Source organism: Stylophora pistillata, chromosome 9 (assembly GCF_964205215.1).
Source record: "Stylophora pistillata chromosome 9, jaStyPist1.2, whole genome shotgun sequence".
Taxonomy (NCBI): Eukaryota; Metazoa; Cnidaria; class Anthozoa; order Scleractinia; family Pocilloporidae; genus Stylophora; species Stylophora pistillata.
The window spans coordinates 14,707,402-14,720,256 of record NC_142527.1 but is presented as its reverse complement, the minus strand read 5'-3'; the positions used below and the strand labels follow the sequence as shown (position 1 = coordinate 14,720,256).

Below are 12,855 nucleotides of genomic sequence, written 5' to 3'. Positions count from 1 at the left end.
TTTATATTTTATATACATCAAATCCTTTTGAATTCATCATTAAAAGGGGCTTCTATGTTGTTGTGGTTTTTTATTTTGAAATCTGTACGGCCCTGGTTAACCAAGTCCTTATCAGGGCAACCAAAGTCTGGGTTGTCCAGTATTTTCAATTTTTTAAAAAAATTTTAAACAAATTTTTAAATATAGACTAGTGAGCAGCACTTCTGCAAACAGTAGTTGTAAAACTGTTTTTATTTTCCAACGCGTTTTGTCTAACTGTCGTAGACTTCTTCAGGGAGTTTTATGAGTATAACTAAATGCCTATATTTATAAGCCAGAGTTACCAGGTCTGATGACCGTAGAGGCTTGGCCGGACTTACGAACAGGAACAAGCGAAGTTGTGAAAAATTTTAAACGTGTAAGGCAAGGTGAGAAAAATTATATATTTTGGGGGCCACGGTTTAGCTAAAACCATGGCCCCCAAAAAACTCTCAGAAGAAGTTTACGACAGTTAGACGAAACGTGTTCGAAAATAAAAACAGTTTTGCAACTACTGTTCGCAGAAGTGCTGCCCACTAGGCTATATTTAAAATTTTTTCCAAAAGCTCCCCAAAGAAGTCTACAGCAGTGATAGTTAGACGAAACACGTCGGAAAATAAAACAGTTTTACAGCTACTGCTTGCAGAAGTGCTGCTCACTAGTTTATATTTAAAAAATTTATTAAAACATTGTTCATTGACGCAAGTTAGCCGTAATTATTTATTTTTTGGAGGGGAGGGGGATGGGGGATACATATATCACTGGCTGCCATATTGAAGGGGGTACACATATCACTGCGACACCAGAATATTTTTGTTTGATTAGATTATTTTGAAGTAAAATATCCAGTGCTGGCCTTCGTGACATTGCTCACACATACAGCATTTAGAAAACGCTTTGGCAAATTTGAAGGTGGTACGCACCGAATCAAACTATGGCATCCAATTTGAATTGCCATTGTTCTGGACTGACTAGCCTCTCACAGATGTGATAATCCTTTTGTGTTTCCACATCAAAATGAGGCTAGTAAGTCCAAAACAAACAGAACATGTTTTTTTTCTAACATAAGACAAAACTGGCCCTTAGAACTTACATGCTACATGTCATTTATTGAGATCATTGATTGAGAAGTCTAATTTCCCCATGTCAGAAGACTGTCGTTCGTGGCAGCAACAGTGAAAAAGTTATTGTCAGTGAAGTGTTGTCAGTCTGGTTCACTGGTAATTCATTAAAACGACTCACGACTCATTCATGATATTTTACACAACTAATGAACCAAACTGAATGACCTAATAATAAATATTGTTGACAGAATGAAACTGACCAATCACGACTGACTTATGCTTCTGGAGTCTTACAGCCAAAAACATTGTGGCTTCACCAATCAGTTTATATGAACCAGACCTTGAACTCTTTCACTTGACTCTGATAATGACTTTTGCAAACGTTTTCAAAATGTCAGTCACCAGTATGGACAACAGTCCATCTCAGGATTACTCTCGTTCAGATGATCTGATTACATGATCTACAGGATTACATGAAACTTTGAGAAAATTGTATCTTAGTGAGCTGATTACTGAACTCATAAGATCAAGCAGTTTGTTGTACAAAGTAGTTCATTTTAGGACTTTTGAAAGAAATCCAATATTACCTGGCTTTGCTATACCATGCCTTGTAATTCTTAAAAAATCTTACATCATTTTCTCTGCAGTTCAGACTAAAATGAAGATTTTGAGATTTACTCATCTTTAAGCCATCATTTACTTTGGGTTCTTACAGGTTTCCTCTGGTGTTTCCCTACAAACTGCCATTGAAAACACTTTGGTTCTATTTTTGCAACTTGGATTGTTTGACATTATGTTTATAAAGGAGGGTCTGTTATTAAAATAATTTGCATAATATATATTTGAAGGTATTTAAACATGATATGAATATTTTAGCACAATTTGAAAGATCTACTTCATAAAAAAAGCATTTTAAAAACATAGTATTGTAAAGTATTTAAAAAAATAGTAATCATAATCTTATTAGAACCAAAATAAAGCAATGTGTTCAGGAAAGTGTCATTCTTAGTAGTAATGAAAGTAAAAAGGTCTTTTGAGACAGTGCATGGATTAATTAGAATAGAATCAAGGTAGTTGAAAATGGAGGGTAAGGGAAATACTACTACAAGTATATAGGAAAATTCAGTATAAAATATAGACAAGATTGGGCCAGTTGGCACTGTGGTTTACTTTCAAGACAAAAGAGGTCAAGATGTATTTCACAACACTGAGAACTCTATTTTGAATTCATATGAAATCCTTGGAACACAATACTTGACAAGTGTATCAGCATAAACTCTTTAAACCCTAAGAGTGACTCATTTCTCTGTACAGTATGACCCCCTGAATCACCAGGATGATGGAAATGATCAAAAACTACAACAGCTCTTGATTGTTAAGCTTATTTTCCCAGCCAGCACCTTAGCAAATATATTGAGAACAATAGCCATTCATTTAGGGCCTGTCATTCATTAGCATATTCCATTTTCAGTTTGAGCTCCAAAAAGTTAAATTTTGATCAAAAGAGGAAGCAAAACTTTCAAAAATATTCAGAAAGCAGGCAATGCAATTGTCATTCATTTATTTCATTAATCACACCTGATGGTCTTAAAAAATGCTGTTTTTCTTGTACATCTCACAAAGAACCTGCCAAACAGGCACAGAAGACTTGCAAGACAAAACCATTGATTACATGGGGAAATGGGAACTAAAAAGCGTAACCAGGTTGAATAAATAAGTAAAATAACTAATGGAAAGAGAGTGTTATGCAAATGTATCTAATAGGCAATAGAGTGATCACATTATCTTGCTCAAGTGGTTACTATCATCATTATTTACTGAAATTGCCACCTTAACTTTATTTCTCTCTTGAAAATTACATCCTGAATCCCACAGTCACTGTGATATAACAATGATGCAATTTATGACTGGTGTCTTTATAGAACATTTAATTTCTCTAATGTATCATTTGAGTAATGCAGGCTTTTACTGGAATCAAAGAGAGTGTTTTGGCCAACATTGCTTGGTCTAACTGTTCCTGTATCCTTTTCCAAGTTACTGTACATAATTCAGTCCTTTTCCATGACAAATATCCACTTAAGTTAGAGGTCCTTTGGATTCATAAAGGCCAGTGGTCACTGTTGTTATGGACTAAATACGGTACACTTCACAAAAATGATGCGGAAATCTTACTCCTTTATAGCCTGACCATAAAATTTTAAACTTGGCTCTCCAATCTTTGAAGCTGCTCAAGAAGAAACAAAAAAGATAATCAAAACTTATTTTCAAAAAAAATCTTAAATAGCAACAACAACAAAACAAGACACAAGTGTTTCACCTCCTGCTCTTGATCCTTCTCCTTAGATTTTAGTTCTTCGAGAACTTTCTCAAATCGTTGCTACACAAAGGAAAAATTAAGATCATATTAAATTACACGGGGGCTGATTCTGTCCATTCACTTCACCCATTCCCTCTATGATGTTTTCCTCATCCATCTCTTGACTTCTCTATGTTTGTAACCTTTTTTACTCTTTCTACATCTTCTTGTGGCTGAGATTATCCATTCCATTGGCCAGCCTTTTTTTTGAGTTATTATAAAAGTTCCCAAGAAATAAAACTGAGAATGGAAAATCTTAATAATGAAGTGGGAGGACCTACCTACTCTCCACTTACAATTCTTTGCATTTTTCATTTTAGTTGGCTGGACCAGTCTTATTGAGCCATCTCCCTTATTTGAGCCTATTTAAGCTCATCAAGAAGTTAGTCAGTGAGTTTTAGGTATGAAAATGTTTTGTTCTTGCAACTGTAGGGTTTACCTTTACACTGAGCTACAAGAAACTAAATGGAAAATTAAGTCCAAAAGGATCCTAATTGTATGCAATATTTGACAAAAACTGCCCAGGATAGAGTGCTGACATGCTCTAGCTGGTACCTTGAGGAATAAGTTGGAAGCTTCTTTCACCCTGGTTTCCTGCTCTGTTATAGTTGCCCTGATCTCAATAAGCTTCTCTCTTGCAGATTGTATCTTGGACTTAGAATTGTTTTCACCAACTGCAAATTCAATAAAAGAAATAAAAAACCTTCAAAGCACATTTTTCTAGGGTAAATTTGAAACCACCTCCACACTTCATCAACAAGTTTTTAACAGTCATACTATTAGGATTTGCCATCTGATAAACAAAGATATTTAACATTGCAACCAAAGATAAAAAACAGACAAGGAAGTGGGCCGAGTGTGACATTAAAACTGGGAAATGTAGGAATATCAGACAGACAAACATACTATTAGCCAGGAAGTTGGGCCAGATCCTTCCACAAAATGGCCAAACAAATACACTAAAAACAGAAAATGTATAATTGTTTCCCAAATGAACACATTTACAAGGAAACACTGACAGAGTTTTAATTTTGTTGATGGATTTGATTTTGCTGATTGGCAACAGTAACAGTAGACTTACCATTTAATTCAGTTGTATCATCTTCAATGTCTACATTAACATTTAAATCATCTGCGTCATCTTCCTGTGTATCAACAGCATCCTCATCACCTTCTGGCTCCTCATCACTACTGGCTTCCTGGAGAATGGCAAACAGTTCATTTCTGTCCTCATCTTCACTACCTCCATCTTGCTCCTCAGTTTGTGTTAAAGATAGAGGTGAAGGCATTGAGGTGTTCAGTAAATCAGCATCTGATACAAAACTATATCAAGACAGTTAAATTAATATTACACAGCAGCAGCACCAGTGAGAAAGTTATCTGCCTAGAGCTAGATGAAATACCTCACTGAAAGATATTTACAGTGCATATAACTGACAAATTTGATTACAGCTAAATTGCTTTGGTATACCACATACTTGAGAGAGCAATTCCCTTTTAGTCCCTCCAGGGAGTTGAGGGGTTAAAATATCTAAATCATTTCATACTTTAACTTTTATTTTTTCTGTACAAAGAGTGTTCATGCATGTAATAATGTCAGCAGTACTTACCTCTCATCTTGTTTCTCTTCGTCTTGTAACACCTCAAAACGTAAAGAAAGTTAAGGAACAATACTCTTTGTTATCAATACCACCAATTGTAATTACCGGTATATATGACCACATTAGGTAACTTTGAATACTAGTAAGAAACACCACAAACTTATCACAAAAACCATACAGCACAAGAGATTAGGAAACTGCCTCCACTCACAATGTAGCTAAAGTGTACTAATTTATACACTCCTGCTAAAGGATTCACATATTGAGAGGCTGCTGGGTGGATAAATCTCTAATGGACACTAAATTTGATCATTTTTTCTTTCTTGGGGACTGATCATACTGTAGTTATCACGATGTTCTATCTTTAGCTTGGTAATTAAGAGTACGGTAAAGGTAACGAATCTGATCCAACCGACGCGTCGGCCAACACGTTGACCAACGCGTCAGCCGACACACTACCGACACACCACCGATGTGTCGGCCGACACACCACCGACGCGTTGGCCGACAATACCAACGCGTTGGCCGACACACTACCGAAACAACGGAAAGAAAAAATAGCTTTACCTGCGATGATACGGACGAATACTTGGCATCAGGGTGTTTGCGTATGAAGCAAGAGCGTCAGCCGACACACTACCAAAGTGTCGGCCGACGCATTACCGACAAACAAAAACAAACAATTGTAAACCTGCGATGATACAGCTAATTACTTTGCATGTGAAGCATGGAATTAATCGGAAAAATAGTTAGCAGTCAGGACACAAAGGCTCCTTTAGGAGCCACTACATACAAAAAAGGAAATGACCAATGAGTTAGTAATCTCTGAATTAACCGACGCGTCGGTGAATTTACCGAAGCGTAGTAAACTTGCCGACACATTTGACGTTATTTTTGTCGGCGAATTTATCTATATGGAAGTAAGTTCACCGACATATCGGCATTTTCATATTGTAATAATTAGAGCCCCAAATGGTTACATCATAACTCATTCAAACCTGATTAGTGCCCAGTCTGAATAGACTGAGTAATGAAATTCGGGGTCTGGGTCGAGAAAATACGACATAAAATGGTGTCGACGAACGTACTCGTTACGTTTATAGTGCAAGGAAAATTACTTATCCTATACTTAATCCAGATGATAGAAGACAACGGGAAAATTTGGCTTAATCCATCTTCTCAAGGTATAAATAAATGAGAGAAAGTCACCGACGGACCACCGACACAGCCTATTTTTCCACTGGGAAACCCGCTGCCAACGCGTCGGTCGACAGTCGGCCGACAGTCAGCCGACTGTCGACCGACACGTTGGCCGATGCATCGGTTGGATCAGATTCCTTACCTTACCCTAAGAGTACACCCACAGGATAAGTAAATTTGATGAAAAGGATATTCACATGAGAGGCACTCAAATCAGTCCTTAACAAACGCTTGACCTCCTTTTCAACTTCTGGTGACTCCACAATCTATTTAAAAAATACTGGTTTAAGGCTTAATGAATAACCACAACCTATAGGTGTGTTTCATGTCAGCTACAAAGAAAAATGATTAATTATACATTGCAGGGAAACAGGCAAAACAAAATGCAAGGCATAGTTCAAAATAATTACTTCATTATGGCCATTAGCTCATTTGGTGTACACAGACTCCAGCATTACTGAAGTATCAAGTACGGCCATATATTTTCTGTGAAACAAAGCCACAGAAAACACAGCTACGAGCATACTAAAAGGTATGAAAGCAAACAAGGCCTGGAAAAAATTCAGACCCATATGGGATTTTAACCCATGACCTCTGCAATACCAGTGCAATGCTCTACCAACTGAGCTAGCAAGCCAACTGGGAGTTAGTCATTATCGATGTTGGTTCCTATTATACCCATCTAAGTGACAACAATGAATTTGAATATATGAAAATCGTATTATATGTAATGCAGTTTCATGAAATGTGTAAAAGTGATCTTCACAGTAATGAACCCTACTTATGTGGTAGTGGAAGTAAGACCTGAAAAAAATTCAGGCCTTTACGGGATTTGAACCCATGACCTCTGTGTTACTAGACTAAGTGCGATACCAGTGCAGTGCTCTACCAACTGAACTGATTTTTTCAGACCTTATTTCCACTACTACATATTAAGTAGGGTTCATTACTGCGAGGAGTTCATGAAACTGCAGTGCACATAATTATATGATTTTCATAAATTCAAATTCATTAATTGATACTAAAAAGTGTTTAGAAACAATATTCTACACCTTCTACCTTCCACCAGCCCCTTCATGTCCAGTGCTAACATTTGTTTGCATGATACATGTATGGTGATGAAAGTTTGATTGTACCCAACAAAACAATGAGCTAAGATGATTGAAATTTGTAATTTCGTAGTAAATAATACATTAATTTATTCGCCAATCCATCAACAATTTTAGCATGTCTTATTACCACTAGAACAAACCTTTTTCTTTGCAGTTTTTCGAAATCTTCGTTTGCGAACATTCTTCAGTGGACCAGTAACTTGAGGGATTAAGAGATTCACCAAAGTTAGTGCATTTCACAATCTCAGCAAAGCATCAGAAAAATGCTGAAAATTACATGAACTCTAACAATGACCTCAGCTTAAGTTGTTCCAACATCAGTCATTCAACCAGCTACAACAGTCCTTTTCCAACTCTTTTCACATGAAGGCTCAGGAAACTCACTCATCAAAAAATAATCATAACTGGACATACTTCCGTGATTCCAAATAAATCTCTTAGACTCCTTCTTGGGAGAAATGTCTTCATCATCTGTTTGGTTATCATCCTCACAACAAACTAACATCTAAAAAACAAATGACAAGACAAGTGCTTCATATATACCGGTACATGTTAATATAGATATCTAATACACTGTATACAGTTACAGGTATCTACAGAAGTGATGTACTTTGTAAAACAAAAAAAGTATTGAGAGATCAGTAGTTATCGAACCAAAAGTTACCACTTACAGTACTACATACAACTAAAATATAACTTAGCTGATCAGTAATCACCTGGGAATTGAAAATTTTTAAAGGCTGATGGGTCAAGTATTAGCTCTATTTTGCGACACCAGCTTTTTAAACTTTACTTTCTCATAATGATGTTCATTCAGTGCTCAGTCATATAGTTTTGAAAATAAATATGCATTTAAAATATGTTAAATATGTATATGTTATTGACCAGCGGGAGGTCCGTATTAGGAAAAACTGTGCCCGAGGTCTTGGATACTGCCCTCAGCCTATGGCCTCGGGCGGTACTGACAAGACAGAGGGCACAGTTTTTCCCAATACGGACCGACCTATGCTGGTCAATAACATTATTATTTTTTTCTAACACATAAAAAGAATGATTGCCATAAGAACCCAAATGATTTAGGGCCACAATTACAAGTTTAATTACGGGAAAATCCTCCATAAACTCAACAATTTGTTAGCAAGTGGATGATAAAGAAAACAGACATCATGCAAATGAAAGAGGAAGCTTTCACCAAAACATTTTTATTTGTAAAGGTAACTTAAAAGGCTTCCGAGCAAAATTTGAAACATTTTTGATAAGTAACTGTCATAATGTGAAACCTGTCAATTGACAAGGAAAAAAGCGCACGTGTTTGAATAACAGCACTGTATGACAAACACGCACAAGTTAAATGACAATGGGATGATCTTCTCGTAAAAAAGAAAGCACTCGGAGATCTTACGTAAAGTATTGTTTATTTCCAACGATGATTAATCTCTGAAGACTTACCTTTGTTCCGTTTTAAAATGTCATGGAAAGTCAAATTGTAAGTGAGTACAAATGTTTGTTTTGGAGTTGTCAGTCTGCTTGTTTGTTTTCTGTAATGGTATGGGTAAATCGGTTATTCTTCCACCAAAAAGCTGAAGTCAATGAGACTCTTTCCAGCTAGACACAAAGGGATTTAATGCGACTTATATTCATCAAATTCCTTCAGCTACTGTTGTGAAATCTACGGTAGTAATGTCCAAATGCAAGGGACTTGCAAAGAATAGGCGAAAGTGTATTTATAGAAGAACTCAAAACTTCGCTTAACGTTTCACAAATGAACAAATTGCGTTGAAGAAATTCAGATATTAACGATTGAGAGTCACATTGATTAACATAATTGTCAACTGCAACTACCTCTCATTTTAACTTTCTGAGTGACTTTTTGGGAAGGATTATTGAATTACATATTGTTTCTTGGCCGCATTTCAATCTTTTTAAAAACAAATTTAGTACCACACAATTTATTTTAAAATCAATTTTTGTGGAAAAACCAAAGTGATTTGAGAGTGAGAGAGAAGAAAGAATCACTATTATTTATCGCCAAAAGGTCGTGACCGAAGTCTTTGCTTAAAAATTATGCCCAGCCGGCAAAATGAGATATATTTGTGAAAAATTGCAACGAAGCTTGAGATGTTCTGCAAAGTGACTCAAGCAAAACGGATACCACCCGCAGGCTGGATGGGGAAAATAATGCCTACTCTCGGAACCAATCAGATTGCACCATTTGTAGAATATCGCCCGCTCACGAACTATGAAAAAAATTAATAAAGGCTGATAGTTTCGAAAGAAACTGTTTGGGGCTGCATCGGTGGGAGTAACGAAATAATTTGGATATATCAACAAAGTTGAAATGGTAAATTAGCCACTGTAATGATTACAAAAGCTGACGTTTCGAGCGTTAGCCCTTCGTCGGAGCGAATAACAAATAATTATTCGCTCCGACGAAGGGCTAACGCTCGAAACGTCAGCTTTTGTAATCATTACAGTGGCTAATTTACCATTTCAACTTTGTTGATATATCCAAATTATTATGAAAAAAATTATATGTATTTATTGAGTGAGTGGGAAAAAGACTGAAAAATATTTGGCTCAAGATCATGATGTATGGACTGTGTGCACCTAAGTTCAAGCTTCATGACCAAGAGCCAAATATTTTCCTGTCTGGCCCAACCTAACTCAGTCAATAGGCATTTTATCATATGACCACCAGGTGTTGAAAATTCCAACTAAATAGGACACAATCAACGGGTACATGCAGCCAAACCAGCTTGCTCATGTCATCCCATCTGGCCCTGTCAGCTTTCACTATCATTATGGTTTTCTATGGGATTGCCCGAGCAGGGCCTGATGAATCTTATGACAAATGTTACTATCATGTTAATCTAACAAATTTAAAGAAAAGATAAGTAAAGAAAAGCATCAGATTTAACGGGTTGTCAGACTGTACCAACTCTGGGCTGGTAAAGTTCAGAGTGGTTGAAGCACAAATATATCAAGAACTACCAACATAGTTTTGTTCAAATGACCATCTTTGTTTTTACTTTGTAGAGATGAACAATGGAGATTTTTATAATGAAACCTGCATACCTGACAGATGTCTGCTGTCTTGTAAAGGCTCCTATTGTCCACTGTCTTGTGAGATTCTATAATACATGGCAGATCCACTAACTACCAAAAAGAAAAGCATGCAAGGTCATTATCGATTTCCACATCCAGTAAAAGGCTACTTCTATCAGGTCCAAACAAAGTTATTCTGACTTTTGATCATGCACACATTTAAAAGAAACCACACTTTAAGAGACTGTTCAGACCCAATCTCACTGCAATATTAGTAAGAACAAAATGATAATACAATGAAATTGTTGTTCCAAAATCATATCAGATTTGGAAATTTTTAGGGATTTCTAAAAGTCTGGAAGTTTACTAGTTTCTGCAGCATCCTCAAGAACCAAAAAATAAATAAAACCCATGGTGATAATCAAATCAAAATAAAAGGTATAATCTTACTTTAGCTGATAGGGCTGCTCCATCAAATCTGACTGTTGCATGTCTGAAGTCAGCTGTAAAAAATGTCAAAAATGAACAATGCCTCAGTAGACTGACTTTATGACATTATCTGACTTAAAACATGAGAAACATGGTGCTCTCAAATATCATTAGTTACTATTTACACTAGAAACAGAAAATCTAAGAAGTCATAAAATACTCTGAATAGATATAAATGTACTCAAACTGTATATCAAATATATTTCAGTCAGACCCTAGGAGCTAAAGGGTTACAAGAATCGATTGTTAAATAAGTAATAGAAGTATAAAACACACTGATGTGTATCTGTGGATTGATATTAATGGCTTTTACCAATATAACCAATTAATAGTCACTTGTAAATACAATTTACAACAACAGTTACTTAATTTGCTGTAATCTGACCTTGAAGTTCGATTGAAAGTCTATCCTTCAGTGAACCGTTTTGAATTGCCAGGCGCAATGGAGAGGCATATGCCTAATGATTTAACACAAATATTTTTTACCTATCTTGTTACATGGTTAAAATTACTACTTAGAGAGGGGAGCCGGAAAGATTTTCGTGTAACTCCACATCATTAAAAAAAAGCTCGTAATTCATTGTTTTCTTTATCAAAGAATTGCATGCTTAATCTGGGGTTATACCAAAGTGTAACTAACGAGCTTGTTTAAATTTGGAAAAAGAGGGACAAGCTCCACAAATAATTCAATAACTACAAATTCTGGTGCACTTGTTGGTTGAGATTCACTGTAAATACTCGTCATAAAGATGTTTTTGCTCTGTTCGTACACCCTTCTGGAAAATACTCCCTATATACATCTAGTTGACCCCATTTCGGTCGGAATCTAAAATAATTCCGTGTTGCTCTGTCACAATTTTGACAAGGTAAGACTAGGAGGTTTAACAACTACCGCTGACTTATTTTACCTGAGGAACACGTAAAATAATCTGGTTTTCTAAATCGCTTCCGTCACCCCTTGACTTCGAAGGTACCTGAGACATGACAATCAGTCCGCCATTACAGAGTTGAGAGTAGTGTACTTCCCAGTCCCTCAGCCAAGTATGAGTCTCGTGAACGCTTCAGAACAGAGATCGGACGACTTTGGTCATAGTACAGTTGTCTGGAACATTTTTCAAGCATCCCACAGTGAGGGACTTATAGGATTTCGGATTTTAATCGTAATACTTAACTTTTAATTCACTATTAGTTAGGTGTCCACAATTAGTTTACGTAAATGTAAGCAAGATCTACCCGATACGTTAATAAAGTTTTTATCTTATCTTTATCTTATCTTCTCCAACCTATTTCAAGGCTGAAGGAAATACGGAGAAGGAAAAAGTATAAACTGAGTGTAACATTGGCAAACGCTCAGGGTTTTAACCTGGAGTTGGATTTTTCATAGAGAGGCTTTCACAACCTTTCTCTCATCTAAATGTAGATTACCCTTTCGATCCTTCATTAAAATAATCCCTTCTAAGCAACGTTTGCTCACATTTTTGTTTAATGGGTTTACAAAAGCCATTTTCGTATGATCCTTTATTTGTTGAGAATTTGACGATTTATTTTTCTTTTCTTTAATTTTGCTATAAATTTGTTATGTAGGCTGGTAAGTTTACAAGCAGAATACAGAAGAGATGGTACATCGAAGTTTGGTTTGAAGTTTATTTATATATTCATAAATACATAGCAGTTAAAAGACTGAATTGTGTATTTACTCACATAATATAGAAGTAAAATTAAACTAATTTAGATATTAACTACTTAGTTATTAAAAAGCGTTCAATCGGCTAAAAAAAGGAAAGCTAAAATGAGTTCGCTTTACGACATGAGGAAATAATAACACTATTCTTAAAACGACTGGTTTTGAAGCGTTGTACATTAAAGGTCGCACACGCCTTAACAAGTAGGTAGTTTCATGTGCTGCTGGTATTAACTTTTGAAGACGGTAATTGTTGTCATTTACAATTTTGTCGAAAAGTGACTCACAT

The 12,855-nt window shown here is 36.0% G+C and overlaps 1 protein-coding gene and 1 non-coding gene across 2 annotated transcripts; both read right to left on the bottom strand.

Annotated features, from left to right (window-relative positions):
- Positions 1-2,626: 2,626 nt before the first annotated feature.
- LOC111324112 (transcription initiation factor TFIID subunit 7) lies at positions 2,627-11,940 on the bottom strand. The gene is made up of 12 exons (XM_022927607.2): positions 11,794-11,940; positions 11,271-11,343; positions 10,847-10,899; positions 10,427-10,507; positions 7,766-7,856; positions 7,492-7,550; positions 6,433-6,505; positions 5,049-5,088; positions 4,520-4,761; positions 3,994-4,112; positions 3,400-3,459; positions 2,627-3,306 (listed from the first exon to the last, which is right to left on the bottom strand). Exons 1-12 carry the CDS (start codon positions 11,866-11,868, stop codon positions 3,280-3,282), a joined length of 993 nt encoding a protein of 330 aa, XP_022783342.1. The 5' UTR covers positions 11,869-11,940; the 3' UTR covers positions 2,627-3,279.
- Trnat-ggu (transfer RNA threonine (anticodon GGU)) lies at positions 6,804-6,876 on the bottom strand. The gene has a single exon. It is a non-coding gene; the product is annotated as a tRNA-Thr (tRNA).
- Positions 11,941-12,855: the final 915 nt, after the last annotated feature.

Excerpts from the sequence above, each read along its gene's own strand:
- LOC111324112 (XM_022927607.2), bottom strand. The coding sequence starts at position 11,868 with ATGTCTCAGGTACCTTCGAAGTCAAGGGGTGACGGAAGCGATTTAGAA. Across the intron at positions 5,089-6,432 it reads TTTGAGTGCCTCTCATGTGA|GTTTTGAGGTGTTACAAGAC; the intron begins ATATCCTTTTCA and ends AACTTTCTTTAC. Across the intron at positions 4,762-5,048 it reads GAAGAGAAACAAGATGAGAG|TTTTGTATCAGATGCTGATT; the intron begins GTAAGTACTGCT and ends GTCTTGATATAG.